This window comes from Cervus canadensis, chromosome 18 (assembly GCF_019320065.1).
Source record: "Cervus canadensis isolate Bull #8, Minnesota chromosome 18, ASM1932006v1, whole genome shotgun sequence".
Lineage (NCBI taxonomy): Eukaryota > Metazoa > Chordata > Mammalia > Artiodactyla > Cervidae > Cervus > Cervus canadensis.
This window is the reverse complement of record NC_057403.1, coordinates 63,080,910-63,096,363: the sequence shown is the minus strand read 5'-3', so window position 1 is coordinate 63,096,363 and position 15,454 is coordinate 63,080,910. Positions and strand designations below refer to the sequence as shown.

Below are 15,454 nucleotides of genomic sequence, written 5' to 3'. Positions count from 1 at the left end.
GGAGAGGGGATGCTAATCCAAATCCAGGGCCCTGGAGCCACCTGAGATCCTCCCCATCTTCTGGCTGCTGGCACCCAGAAAACAAGAGAGGCGGGCTGGGAGCCAGAGGGGACCTCTCTCCCTGAGATGGTGGCTGAGATGGGTGATAGGTGGCTGGCCAGCACCTCAGAGCAGCCGTGGGACCCTTGGAAAGCCCGGGAAGGGCTCTGTAGGTGCTGCCTGCAGGGCCTCTCCACCTCCTGCAGGCCTCACCATGCACCTCAGGACAGTTGGGAAGCTCCAGGGAGTGGAGCACAGCGGGCAGAGACGCTTGGCTGCTGGACAGACCTGGATGTCACCTGGTCCTAGTCAGGCAGAGAGAGGTTCACAGGAGCCAGGCCAGGAGACGGGACGGCACCTGATCCTAGTCAGGCAGAGAGAGGTTCACAGGAGTCAGGCCAGGAGACGGGTGTTGTGGACTAACACCAGGACTTCTTTGTGGGTGTCATGATGTCAAGTCGCTCAGTCGTGTCCAACTCTGTGCGACCCCATGGACTGTAGCCTACCAGGCTCCTCTGTCCATGGGATTTTCCAGGCAAGAGTACTGGAGTGGGTTGCCATTGCCTTCTCCAGGGTTCTTTACATATTCCGTATCAATGACCAAAACCCTCAATAGTGGCAGGTCTAAAGATACTCTTACTAAAATCAAGTGGAAAAGAAGGATATTTTCTGCAACATTATTTAACATAATTCTCAGAGTTAGGAAGGAAGTAAAGCAAGGAATGAACAGCAAAAATGGCGATTGTGCACAGGATAAAAAAAAGTTTTACTTATAGATAATATGAATAAACCAACAAGCTTGTAGAATTAATAACAGTTGAGTAAAATGGTTAGATATTATGATAAATATCTTTTACTTATATGAAACTGCAGATAAAGATTTGAGTTTTTCTGTAGGTGAGTATTTGTCAACCCTGATTGCACATTATTAGTGTTACAGAGAAGCTTTAAAAAATATACGGATGCCTGACCCCCACACCAGACTAGTCAAATGCCGGTCTCTTTGTGGAAGGAGTGGCTTTCAGCTGATTTGTGGAAGCAGCCAGATGGCAATGGAGGGTGACTTCTTATAGGCGCGTCTTGGTTTGGAACCTGTGGGGAGGCCTCCCTTCCTGGAAACAGGACGGATGAAAGCCCCACGGATGAAAGGGAGGGCTGAGCTGAGTTACAGTGAACTGATGGGGGAGTGTGCCCAGCCCCCAGGCCCTCCCCTCGCTGCCACCTCCCCTCTGACTCCAGAGCCCCCCCCCCACTAGGTGGAGCTGAGCTGGTTCCCCTCAGCTGGCCAGCAGATGGATCTGCAGCTCCTCAAATAGCCGTGTGCAGATGGTAGGCTCACTGTGAATACATGAAAGAGTGAAAGGGACTGAGTGCCCACACTCTGAAGCCTAAGCATGCCCATATGCGCATCCTGCTCCGGGTGCTCTGGTGGCAGGGGACAGAGAGAACTCTAGAAGCTTCTCCCTGGAGTCACGGAAATCCAACTTATCCTCTGCATCCTGCCCTGGTCCCTTTCCAGAGCCTGGCTTCTCCAGAATGAATCAGCTGTCTCCAGAAGCATGCCACTTCCTTCCCTCTCCTTGGAGGCTCTGAAACATCTTTTTAGATCCCTTTTCTATTCATCTCCAAACTTTTGGAAGCGGCTGCCTGCCCAGCAAATCGGGGGCACTCGAGGGAGGTGGAGACTCTCCAGGAGGGCTGACTCGAGGCTGGGAGGCTGTGATCCTGGACGACAGGTCTAAGGAGGGGCGTTGTGACAGCTCTGGCTGCTGAACTGTGAGAAAGGCAGATGGGGGGTCTTCAGGGCTGATCTGGGGCAGCTGTAGCCCTGTGATCTGCAGGGCCATCTTGGCCTCTCCATCTTCAAAGAGATGAGGTGTGTTTCTTGGGTCCTCACAAGCGTGAACCTTGACCCCAGCTCCTGCCCAGCCCAGACCCCAGCCAGCTTAAGTGCCAGCAGTCCAAGTCTGCTACCCACTTGCATACCCCAGGCAGCTGAGAAACACCATCTGATCAAGGCATCCTCTGCAACTGCTCTGTTCCTCACAGACCCCAGGGCTATCGTGGCAGAGCCAGATCCAGACTGTGGCTGTGCTGACAAGAGGACCAGTGGTGTGTGTGGAGCTGTACCCCACAGTGGATGAGAAAAAGGCATTTCAGCTCCTCTAGGAGACGGGATCTCTCAACCCTAAAGACCAAGACATCAGAGGGGCAGTTAATCTAAAGAACTGGGTTTGGGGGAAGGGGGACAGGATCTTAATCCTTGTTCTGGGGCCAGAGCACAGTTGGTCCTGCAGGAAAGAATCTAGGCTTCTCCTTGAAGCAGACAGGAAGTAAAGTGGCTAAGAATAAGGACTCACTTTCTAGTTCCAAATCAGGCTACTCTTGGTTTCCCAAACATAATACTCTCCAGTCCGTCAAGGAAAGGGAACCAGAGAGGCAGAAGGTACAGCAAGTGATTGGTAGAGGGGGGCATCTTGGACATACCCTTACCACGCTGTGCCATCCATAGAGGTGGCAGGGGAGCCCCTGTGACACAGGGCCCAGGACCTAGGGGGTGCTGGCCCCTTTAAGGACAGGGCATGTTTGAACTGGCTAAAAAGCTGGGAGAGCAAGTGGGGACTTTGCTGCCTCTCTCCCAGATCCCAGTGGAGGCCCAGGTTACAGCCACCAGCTTGGGTGGTGTGATTCTGCAGTGTGATCCACATAAGACTGTGTTCTCACAGCAGAAAAGACCAACAGGTTTGTGTTTAAAGCTGGATCACTTGTTTTTAAGATGCTCACAACAAGAGAAGCTTTGATTTTATTGATCCTATGTTTTGCACCACTTGAAAGGAATTGGAAGCCACCTTGGTGTGTCACACCGCGGTGGGCAGGGGAAGGTTGGGTGGAAGAGACTGTGCTGGGGTTCCAGGTTCTTTTAAGACGGCAAAGGAGAGAGCCCCGCACTGCACGTGTGCCCGGGACAGCTGAGGTGGGCACTGTCAGAGCTCCGGGTTTCCCCCTTGGTCTTGGAGTGGAAGGGCAGACAGGAACTGAAAGTGCAGCGACAGGGCGCTGGCGCTGGTGGAACTGAACCGGCTGCCTGGGGACTGAGGGGGAGCGCCAGCTTCTTACCTTGCTTCACTGTCTTCTAGGAAAGGACAGAACAGCCTAGTGAGCTGTAAGCTGTGAAAGGCTGTCTTTTTATTTTAAAAAATAGTAAAAATAATATGTGCTCATTATTGGGGGAAAAAACAGAAGTGTACACATTAAAAAAGTGGATTATCCCATTCTCCAAGAGTAAGCATTGCTAAAATTTTAATACTCTCCCAGCTTTTTTCTATTTATATACAAAAGTCAGGTTTTTCCCTCCCTCATCCCTCTTCCCTTCTTTCCCTCACTTCCTCTTTCCCTTCTCTCTCCCTTTCCATCCTTCCCTTTTTTTTCCTCTTTTACAAAAAATGGAATCACACTATTGAATTTTCAGTTTTCCTTTTTTGCATTGTGATTTCCTCTGACTGCATAGGTATTCAAAAGATATGTGTTGAAAGAAGTGAGATTCCTCACCACTTTTTTTTTTTTTTTACTGAATAGCTCTTGAAAACTTATTTCTTACCAGCACATGAAAAATCTGATTCATTCATTCTGATGACCACATGCTGCTCTGTTACATGAATGTGACAAAATGTGTTGATATTGACTGGTTCTCTGTTTGATTGGTTCTTCTTTTTACTATTATAAATAATACTGCAATGAATATCCTTGCACACATTTTTGCACAGTGATGCAACCATTTTTATAGGATAGATTTCTGGAAATGGAATTGCTGGGTAAGTGCACACCTGTTCACATGCATGGTGGCCAGCACCAAACTGTCTTCTAGAATTCTTGTACCAGTTTCCGTGTCAGAGTCTTGTCACACCACCCTCTTGTCCCCGCAGGATGAATCAGGCACCAACCGTGGGCTTTGAGCAGGATGTCGGCAGCCGAACCACGCACCATTTCATGTACCCCGAGAGTGCCAGGAACCTGCCCGCCAACGTCAGCTTCGTGCTGGTGCCCTTCAAGGCCCTGGACCTCCTGTGGATCGCCAGCGCCCTGTCCACCGGGCAGATCCGATTGTGAGCTGCTGCCGGCTGCAAGTGGGACACGGGGCGCCGCCCCGCCTGGGGAGGAACTGTTAGGGACCAGATCTTAGAATTCCTTTCATTGACTACTTTGGCCAAGAGAGGCTGGTGAGGAGAGAAGCAGCAGTAGGGATGGCCCCAAAGGTGGCTGGCCCAGGCCACAGCCTGTTTGGGGCCACTCCCTGCATGGTGGCAGCCAGCCTACTGGTGTTCGAGAGGTGATGGATACCTTTCCAGGCCCCCTTTCCAGGAGGTGGCTCCTGTCTGTTAGCTCTGCTTTAACAGCTTTATTGAGATAGGATTCACATACCATACAGTTCACACATGTAAAGTGCAGTTCAGTGGCTTTTAGTATATGCACAGGGTTTAGGGTTATGTAACTATTGCAAGAAATTTTAGAACACATTCATATTCCAGAGATGAAGATAATCTAAAGATGCCCCTGTACCCCTTACTCATCACCCGACTCCCTCCACCCCTAGCCCTAGGCAACCACTAATCTACTCTTGTCTCACCATGGTTTTTGTGTGTGCACATGTGTGTGTAAAAATGTGTATATGTAACATAAAATACTATTTTAACCACACAGTTCATGAGCATTAAGTGCATTCACATTGCTGTACAAATCTCACCACAGCCCACCTCCAGAACTTTTTCAGCATCTCAGATGAAAACTCTGTACCCATTAAATGGTAACTCCCCAATTCCTCCTCCCTCCAGCCCCTGATAACCACTGTTCTTTCTGTCTCTATGATTTGACTGTTCTAGGTATTTCATACACGTGGAATCATACAGTGTTTGTCCTTTTGCCTCTGGCTTATTTCAGTAGCATCATGTTTTCAGGGCTCATCTGTGTTATAGCCTGTGTCAGGGTTTTATCCCCTTTAAAGGCTGCATAGTATTCTGGTGTATGGATATATCATTTTTATCTCTTCATCTGTCTATTGGATTATCTATTTTATCTATTCATCTGATCCATAACTGGATTACTTTCACCTTTGCCTGTTTTCACCATGTATTTTTTTAAACACAGAAGTTGCAGTTTTCTGACTTTAGCTTATGTTTGGGAGTCCTCAGGGCTAAAATAAGTGCTGTAGAGTTTAAGTTCCATGGATACTCAGAAATGGGAGCATAGGTTACAGGCACCATGGCTAATAGGGAAGCAGGGATTTGTGCCTAATGTGAGGACAGTAGTGTCAGGGCTGCTGTGGGCAGAGGTTAAGAGCACAGACATGCTGGGTATGAGAAGATGGGCTAACCCAAGTGGAGACGTCACAGCAGACAGTCATGGGAAGAAAAGTTGCGGCTGAGTTATGGAACGCCCCAGTGCTTGTGTAAACCATCCTGATTTTATCTTGGAGGACGTAGGGAGCCATTGGTTTCTGGACAAGGAGCTGCAGTGAGGTGCAGTGGGAGAGCGGTCTGGAAGGAGGACAGCCTGTCATGAGGCCGTCATCACTTGGGCCTCAGCGGGAGGTAAGGCATCCTTGGGTGTATGGAGCCAGCTCAGCGTTACTTTTCTTTCTGCTTGCAGCACCTATGCCCCAGTGAAGTCCTTCCTTCGAGTGGACAAAGAGAAGGTAAGCTTCCTCCTCCCCACCTCAATGGAAATAGTGCAGGCCTGACTCATGCTGTGCCTGGTCCTGTGGTTCAGGTATCCCCCAGTACCCTTCCAGAACCTTCAGAGTCCCCATCTGCTGGTATGCCTGAGTCCACCTCCCCCTGCCCCCCGACCCCCCCACACACAGGCTGCAGGAACTAGGAAACCCTGATGGACAGGTCTACTGGCAGGTGTGGAGGAACTGGTCAGAGCTTGGCCTGAGATTTCAGGTCCCAGAAGCCCTCATATGCTCATTACATTTTCTCCTCCTAGGTCCAGATCTACAACCCAGCCTTCTTCAAGTACATCCATGACAGGTGGACAGAGCATCATGGGCGGTACCCTTCCACTGGGATGCTGGTACTCTTCTTTGCCCTGCATGTGTGTGATGAGGTGGGTAGCCTGGTCTGGGGATAAGATAGTAGAACCCAAGGGGCAGAGGGAACCAGCCTTTGTCAGGGCTTAGCAGTGCATCAAGAGGAATGTGTTTTTGTAGGAAGGAACTAAGTGGCTTTCATACCCCCTATTTCTAGGCTGCAGGGTATAGATCTGCATTTCCCAAACTTACTATTTTCATGATTTTACCATATCTGATATCAGTTCATTAAAACGTTAAATTTATTTAAAAAGGAAAGTGAATACCATAATTGATATTTACTTGCCATAAAGAAAGAATAACCATAAATGAAGTGGAACAGTGTTGTACTTGCTTCAACAGAACGGTGTCTCCCACAGCTGTGGGCCCCAGGCCTACTCCGTGTTAAAAACGGAGATTAGTCATTCAAGGAGCCCTTCTCTGGGCTCTGCCTGCTACTCTACCATGGATAGCAGTGCTCATGCCCAGTACACCCTTTTGCCAGTAAACTATTCAGTGTATGATATTGCGTACCTGACCAGCTTTCAATAAAATACACCATTAAGGGGGAAGAAAATGTTAGCAAGGGTTGGTGAGCTGTCAGGCTGGCCCCAAACTCAGGCGTTCTTGATGTCATCAGAAGGTGGCTGGAAGGAGAACCGGAAGGGAACAGCCCTCTCCCTCTGGGACAGTGTCCTCTGGAACAGTGTCAGGGTTGGGTGTCCCGGGTCTTCTAGGCGCGTGCAGCGCGTCGGGAGCGGATGAGCCGCCGCCTGCTCGGGTCGGGGCGCCGCGGCCCCTTTCTCGTCCCCTCCCACGACCCAAGGCTCTCCCGTGCCCTCTGCTCCCTGCCCCGACGTGCAGTGACCCGCGCCGCCCTCACCCGCAGGTGAACGTGTACGGCTTCGGGGCCGACAGCCGGGGCAACTGGCACCACTACTGGGAGAATAACCGGTACGCGGGCGAGTTCCGGAAGACGGGCGTGCACGACGCCGACTTCGAGGCGCACATCATCGACATGCTGGCCAAGGCCAGCAAGATCGAGGTCTACAGAGGGAACTGAGCCCGGCCGCGTCGCGACTCTTTGGCCGCGCCGAGACTCTTCGGCCCCGCAGCGCGGCTCCCGCTGGGACTCGGGGTCAGCCCCGGGGCGGTGCCCTCCGGAGCGTCTGCGGGCAATCGGAGCGCCGCCGCCGCGGCCTGGACCAATCACGTTGCAGCCCAGCGAGCGCCGGCTTCCTCGGCCAGCGAGGAGACGCCCCCAGCCGAGCACCAATCAGCGCCGCCGGCGGGCGGGGCCTCCAGCCAATCATGCGACTCAAGGAGGACTTCCGGCGCCGGGACCCGTCTCCGCCAATCGATGGCCTTCGGGGGCGGGCCGGCGGTCGATTAATTTCCCACTCCCTTATGCTTTTGGGTAGGATTTTATTTCACGCTTTCTAAGGAGTAGGAATTCGTTCCGGCTTCGAGAAGTATACTTCCCGCAGGTTCGGCAGGAGGCGTCTCAGTCACTTTCCTGCCTAACCTCGCTGGGGGCGCCGAGAAGGAAACGGTGGGGAGGATGCGGGACAGCGGGGAGACTCCTCCTTCCCGGGAGTGCTCCCTGACCGCGGGGCGGGCGGAAGGGCGTTCCGGCAGCCTTTGGGGTGGGCGGGGAGCGGGGCGGTCAGGTGGTTTTCAGGGAGCGCACTTTTCCCCAGGGGAAAAGTTAGAGCCCTCCCAGACCGCCCCGGACCGCCTAGAGAACTAGACCCACATTTCCTTGATCGGTCAGATGTAGATGGGTGAGTGCAAACCCACCAAAGAAATGCAGTGAGAATCTGAAGGGCACGTGGGTCCTCTCCTCCTGCCTCCTCCCCTCCCGCCCTTGGCCACCCCGTGGAATGGCCTTTCTGACCGCGGCATTTAGTGTCTCACCAGAAAACTAGGATTGTGTGCACCCCTTCCTAGGCGGGCGAACTTCGTCTAGGGCTCAACTCTGAAACACAGGTGTAAGGAATAGGACAGGAAACCCCGTCACGTCAGATGTCAGGTGCTTTCCCGTGTGCCCTGGGCCCTATTGTTTGCTCACAACCTTTTCAGTGTCTCCCTAGGCCCTGGGTCTCCTCACCAGGCTACTTGTTTCTCTGAGGGGGAAGACTGCCCTGTGATTAGGGCAGTGCAGCTCCCCCGCCTTTCCGCCTTTGGCTGCCTCTAGGGAGAGGGAGCAGCACGTAGGACAGAAGGCTGGAGATGAGACCAGCTCTCTGGTCCTTCACCCATCACCCCCCAAAAGGGTAGGAAACCTCTTGCTCTGGGTTGGAATTTGCTTTAGCCTTATGATTTAGCTAAGCTGAAGTTATCATGGGTGGCCGACCAACAAAGATGCTTTTCAGATACTGAGCTGGCCATGCAAATAGCTGGGGAGGAGTGGACTTGCCCCTTGCATGCCTCCTCCCCTGCTCACATATCCTCTTGCCCGTGCTCACCTTGCGCCTTTTCCCTCTGACCCACTTTCCGTTTCCAGCTCTAGAAGGGCTGCAAAGCTAACAACCAGAGGTTACAGCTGGAAGCTACTTGCATGACTGAACCCAGCTTAAGTTCCTAGCGGAAGCTGCTGAAGGTATTCTCACCCTTGAAGGTTGGGGGAGTGTAGGAGGGGAAAAGGGCTTCTGTGAAGCTTCCAAACCACTAAAAGGATCCCCCTTCCCAATAATGACTTAAAAAACATTAAACAAACAAACAAACATTAAAAACCACCCTTTTTTCTTAGGGAGTTGATACCACTCGGCAGCCTCCTGGTCTTTGGTATAGTTCCTGCAGCTGGCTGAGGGAACAGGAGCCAGCAGAGGAGTATGTTAGAGGCTTAGTGGGGGGCAGTGGGCCCCGCTAAAAGTTAATATATTGAGAACTTAGCTTGAGTCTGTCCCTTACCAATTCCAAAAGTAGGAGGAGTGAAGAACGGGGGTGGGTTAGGGAGGGCTTTAGTGGAACACCTCTTTCACCACCTCCTCCCCATCATTTTAGAAAGTCAAGACCAGTTATTCTTGCCAGTCTCATCTCAGTGCTTCCTAAAGAGGCTTTTGAGTGTTTAAGAGATGAAAAAATGCAATTATGCCAAACAGTATTGAGCAGAATAATTTATTTCTTTTGTTGTTGTTGTTCCTTTTTCTTCTTTTGTTTGGGTTTTGCTTTGTTTAGAACATTAATAAATCCCCATTCTGGAAGAGGTAGGTCCCAGCACCCAGCCCAGATCTTCTTTTCTACAATAGTTATTTAAGCAAATGTTTTTTATTTTCTTCCCTTTCTCTTTCTGAATTAAAGATAAGAAACTGTATATTCACTTGTTCATTTTGAAATGTGTTTGATGGTGGAAAGGTGTATCTGTCAATTGGAAGTTGTGACCAAGTAATGGTGAAGACTGTTGCGGGCATTGCTGGGAGGGGGTGGTGAAGTGGGGAAGGGACAACTCCCAGGCACCCATCCCTTATACATGAAGCCTCCCAGCCGCCAGCTGTGCCCTCTGGGAGGGTGGCCTTCACCACTGCCCGCTGTGTGGGCCCAGTGCAGTGTGCAGACCCCGCAGGTACAAGGATGGGGCTTTCCCTGCTCCATTTCTGGGTTCTGTGCAGCTTCGCATGATGCCATAGATGTGGGTTGGCAGGAAATTGGCAAAATGGTTGGAGCTGGTGCCACAGGCGTCTGAGGTAACTGCCATTTTCTTAGGCTGTCTGGATCTACTTGACCTTAACTTTCATCATGCATCAGAATGCCCCTGAACATACAGTCTTATAGCCTGGTGGATGAGTTATCTCACGATGGCTCTTTTCAGAGTCTGTACTCAACTTGGTGCCCTGCTGTCCAGTTTCTGCCAATGCCCAAGAGCAAGCTGAGTGACTTTGCAAATGGAAGATACTTTTTGGTGGAGGAGGGCACCACTTTTTGGAAGTGGTGGAGGGTTTATTCTGAAACTGTAGGTCTCTGGGCTGTAGTTCTCCTATTTGGAGTTGCTAGAGGCTCTATATGACAGTTCTCTGCCACAGACACTCCCCGGTAGCATGTACCTGAATCATAAGGCCCAGTGTCCAGATGACATGCATATAGCCAGGACTGCCAAGAACTGTTTCTTGTCTGGGCCCCACTCAAAGCCACTGTCTTATGGGTCACTGTCCTTGGTGGGAGCAGCACTCCAGATGTTGTACATGTTACCTCCAGGGTTGAGCCTCACAAATTATATCTTTTTATTTTTTAATGTTGGCCGTGGACTCCATTGCTTTGATTTGGCAAAGATACTGTATCAGGAATCACAGGTTAGCACTGGTGCAATAAACTACTGTCATTCTCCATGATTCAGATGGCGAGTGAATGGGATGAGGAAGAAGTCACCCATCCTTCCATAACTCAAGCTGGACAGCAGCACCAGTTTCTGCTAACCCTGCTGGAATGTGGTATTGAGTTTGACTTAGCATGTTGGAGATAGTTCCAGGGACATCTGTTAGGCCTTACCCCCATGGGTCTGGTTGCCAGTATGGAGCTTTTGCCAGGTAGTAAATATCTCTCTTTCCTTTTGGAACTAAGGAAATTACCTTAAGATGAATCTGTGAATGTCCAATGAATCTCATTGGACCCACCATTAAATGGACTTGAACCAGAGCTCCATCTGTCATTGGCCGTAAGAAGGTCAAAGTCTCATAATAAAGTGGACTGCTTTGGCATTCCGGTCTCAAAGCTAGCGTATGGTGACTCCTCAAAGTCTGGGTATTTCCCTTCTCCCAGTGCACTGTCACTCCGGAAGTAGGTTGCTCTGGAAAAGCAACAGCTGCACAAAGGACCCTGAGATCTGCTTGAGGAGGGCTCCAGGTGTGTGGCCTGATTAGGTCTGGGAACTGAGTAAAAACCTGAAAATTCCCATCACTGCAACTCAGGTTTCTTCCCAGCACTCTTAGAATCTTCTCTCCCATACACATCAAGCAATACTTTAGTAGGCTCCCAAGCATCTGTTTCATTTCTGGGGACCTTAATGGTCAATTAACTATGGTTCCAAATTCTTAGAGGTCAGAACTCTAGTTGCCAAACTGGATTATTGTGGTAGATGTGCCTCCCTGTCTCAAGTCAGGAGGCATGGCTTTCTAGTCTTTGTTACGCTGGGATCCCATTATTTGCTGACCCTCAAATGACAGCCACCAGAGTGGCTTTAAAGATGGTGCCCCAATCACTAATACATTTTTAAAAATTTTATTGAGGTATAGTTGATTTGTAAGTGTTGTGCTTTTAACTATAGCTCCCATGAGCTTATCCCTAGAGCTTATTTATCCTACACTGGAAGTTTATACCTTTTGGCCGCCTTTGCCCATTCCTCCTCCTTTTTGGCAAGCACCAATCTGCTCTCTGTTTCTGTGAGAGCAGTATTTTTAGATTCTGCATGAAAGTAAGATCACACAATATTTGTCTTTCTCCATCGAACTTATTTCACTTAACATAACGCCCTCAATGTCCATCCCTTTTGTCACAAAAGGCAGGATTTCTTTTTTTTTTTTTAATGGCTGAATAATAGTCTGTTGTATATATATTCATATTTTCTTATTTTCTTTACCCCTTCATCTGTCAATGGACATTTAGGTTGTTTCCGTGTCTTTGCTATTGTGAATAATGCTGCAGTGAATATGGGAGTGCACATGTCTCTTTGAGATAGTAATATTCCCTTGGATGTGTACCCAGGAGTGAAATTGTTGAATCATATGTTCTATTCGCAAAAGTGAAGCTAGAGCCTATCTCACACCCCTCACAGAAACTAACTCCAAATGGATTCGACTTAAATGTAAAACATAAAACCAAAATATATAAAGAACTCATATAACACAATGGCAAAAAAGCAAAAACAAAAATAATCTGATTAAAAAATGGGCAGATATGAATAGACATTTCTCCAAAGAAGACATACGGATGGCCAACAGGTCCATGAAAAGATGAGCAACATCCTTAATCCTCAGGGAAATGCAAATCAAAGCCATAATGAGATATCACCACACTACTTTTAGAACGATTTATCAAAGAGACAAGGGATAATCACTGGTGAAGATGTGGAACAAAGGGAACCCTTATGCACTGTTGGTGAGAATGAAAATTAGTGCAGCCACTATGGGAAACAGCATAGAGATTCCTTAGTGATTTATTTTAAGATGAACACTGACGTAGTTACCCTCAGGTTGTGCAAGCAACCCAGAGGCCTTTCTGCTCCATCTTGCTTGCTAACCCCCATCCTTCCCCTAAAGGTGACCACTACCCTGATACTTGCCTCCTGAGAAATCTGTATGCAGGTCAAGAAGCAACAGTTAGAATTGGACATGGAACAACAGACTGGTTCCAAATTGGGAAAGGAGTACAAGGCTGTATATTGTCACCCTGCTTATTTAACTTATATGCAGAGTACATCATGTGAAATGCTAGGCTGGGTGAAGCACAAGCTGGAATCAAGATTGCTGGGAGAAGTATCAATAACCTCAGATATGCAGACGGTACCACCCTTATTGCAGAAAGTGAAGAAGAACTAAAGATCCTCTTCATGAAAGTGAAAGAGGAGAGTGAAAAAGTTGGCTTAAAACTCAACATTCAGAAAACTAAGATCATGGCATCCAGTCCCATCACTTCATGGCAAATAGATGGAGAAACAACAGAAACAGTGAGAGACTTTATTTTGGGGGGCTCCAAAATCACTGCAGATGGTAACTCCTGCCATGAAATTAAAAGATGCTTGCTCCTTGGAAGAAAAGCTATGACCAACCTAGACAGCATATTAAAAAGGCAGAGATCATTTACTTGACTGACAAAGCGGTCCATCTTAGTTAAAGCTATGGTTTTCTAGTAGTCATGTATGGATTGTGAGAGTGTTGGACTATAAAGAAGAGCTGCTGCTCTGCTGCTTTGCTGCTATCAGCTCGTCGTTCCGACTGTCTGTGCGACCCATAGACAGCGGCCCACCAGGCTCCCCCGTCCCTGGGGATTCTCCAGGCCAAGAAACACTGGAGTTGGTTGCCATTTCCTTCCAATGCATGAAAGTGGAAAATTAAAAGTGAAGTTGCTCAGTCGTGTCCGACTCTTAGCAACCCCTTATGGACTGCAGCACTACCAGGGCTCCTCTATTGCCATGATTTTCCAGGCAAGCAGCACTGGGCAGTGCGCGGATCTACGTGGTGTGCCATGCCTTCTCCGAAAGAAAGCTGAGCACTGAAGAATTGATGCTTTTGAACTGTGGTGTTGGAGAAGACTCTTGAGAGTCCCTTAGACTGCAAGGAGATCCAACCAGTCCATCCTAAAGGAAATCAGTCCTGAATATTCGTTGGAAGGACTGATGCTGAAGCTGAAGCTGCAATACTTTGACTATCTGATGTGAAAAACTGATTTCTTAGGACAGGCCCTGTTGCTGGGAAAGACTGAAGGCGGGAGAAGGGGACGACAGAGGATGAGATGGTTAGATGGCATCACCAACTCAATGGCCATGAGTTTGAGCAAGCTCCAGGAGTTGGTGATGGACAGGGAAGCCTGGCGTGCTGCAGTCCATGGGGCCACAAAGAGTCAGACACAACTGAGCAACTGAACTGACTGACTGACCCTGATACTCAGTTCTCTTTCATTAGTCTGATTGCCTAGACCTGGAAATTCAGTTTATAACAGAGATGACCTCTCAAGTCACTTAGGAAAAGATGGATGTTGCAATAAATGTTATTGAAATAACTAGATAACCATCTGGAAAAAGATAAAATTAGATCCATAGCCAAAACCACCAAAATACCAAAAGAGTCAGAGCTAAATGTAAAAAATAAAACAATAAAAGTAGTTGTTCATTGTTGTAGTCAAACAGAATACATCGACTTTGTAGCTGGTTTTTGGATTGGGATTTTTTTTCATGTTCTATGTAGTTTCCCGTATCGCTAAAAATTGGAGTTTTTTCATTCATTTTTGTGTGTTCCAAACATTTTGTTTAATTTCCTCTTCTGATGTCACAGCTTCCATTTTATTTGTCCATATGAGTTTATACCTTTCTCCTCCCCTATAATTTCAACAAGCTCGTGGAAAGGAAAGTTAGCTAAATGTGATATTTAATTGCATACTTAGCAGATACCCTTTTCTTCCTCAGTTTTCCTGTCTTCACAGAGCTGATTTTTTTTTAATCCCTCTCTGTCACGATGGAGGCTTTTTAAATAATTGGGAATTGTTCTCTCTTCTAAAATAATGGATTAAGAAACTGCTTGGGAATTTTGCATACCTGGATGGAACATACCTGCTATCTGGGTTGACATTAGGTTGCCTGGACAGGGAACCAGCTTTTCTAAGGCAGGGAGAGATGGTAAGGATAAGCTGCAATGGTAAGGTTGTGCTGCAATGATAAACATCTTTCCAACTGGCAGTGGCTTAAAATATTTCTCACAAGCTATTTTTCCATCAGGAGCTCTGTTCCTCAGACCACTCAGGACCCAGGCAGACAGTGGCACCATCTGGGGGTGGGTCTGTTGTTTCAGGGGCAGAAAAAAAGAATCTGGTGAGCCACAGGCTGTCTTTGAATGCTTCTGTCGAGAAGTTCACATTTCCTTGATGCCAGAGAAGTCCCACGGCCATGCCTCAATCCAGTAAGAATGTGTACTCTAAAGAGAGGTACCATATTTGGGTAAGCAGTAATGCTGTCTGAATACAGAGGGATCCTTGAAGAGAAACACTTGGATTTATGGCCTGGCCAGAGGTAGGTGGATACACACTTGGCTGGCACTCTGCTGGATGCCAGGGGAAGGGGCAGGAAATGATTAAGTATTTTATTTATCTATCTATCACAGGAACGAATGGCTGGGAACTGCCATTCGGCAGGCAAGGAACTCCTTCCTGTGACACGCTTGGCACGGTAGGTAGGAAAACATCATTCCTGGCTTGCGGAGGGGAAGGGTGAAACCCTAAAACATTTTTAAAAATCAAATTTTTCCTTTCTGAGCGTGAGTTAGGAAGCAATGCTCCTTCTCACTACCCTTCCAGAAAAATCACAGCTTCTGCAGTGAGTATATGTCTGTGTGACAACTAACACAAAAATGCAAAAAGATGCCCCTTCCCCTTCCACTCAGTGAACTGTGTGTATCAGGGCCAGCCTGCTCCCCAAGAATATAGAAACAATACCTTTCATCCAACAACTGGTTTTTGTTTTTGAGAAGAATACAGGCTCTTTCTGGTAACGCACTTCTCTCTAGGGAGAAGGCTTGAAGTAAAAAGAACATACAGTGAGTGTCCACATTCAGAGGGATCTGAGTTCAGTCCTTCCTTTACTATAAGGTAACTTTGCTTTTTCTTTCTATACACTTACAACTATTCTAAAAAAATCAAGTCTATTTTTTT

At 48.2% G+C, this 15,454-nt stretch overlaps 1 protein-coding gene across 2 annotated transcripts in view; it reads left to right on the top strand.

The window, feature by feature from the left end:
- The window catches only part of ST3GAL2 (ST3 beta-galactoside alpha-2,3-sialyltransferase 2), a 48,910-nt gene extending 39,491 nt beyond the window's left edge, over positions 1 to 9,419 (top strand). For both annotated transcript variants that reach the window (XM_043435496.1, XM_043435497.1), the window contains exons 4-7: positions 3,963 to 4,142; positions 5,683 to 5,728; positions 6,022 to 6,141; positions 6,993 to 9,419. In XM_043435496.1, the coding sequence (XP_043291431.1) occupies positions 3,963 to 4,142; positions 5,683 to 5,728; positions 6,022 to 6,141; positions 6,993 to 7,166 (520 nt within the window). In that variant the 3' untranslated portion in view covers positions 7,167 to 9,419. The remainder of the gene's footprint in view (positions 1 to 3,962; positions 4,143 to 5,682; positions 5,729 to 6,021; positions 6,142 to 6,992) is intronic.
- The last annotated feature ends 6,035 nt before the right edge of the window (positions 9,420 to 15,454 follow it).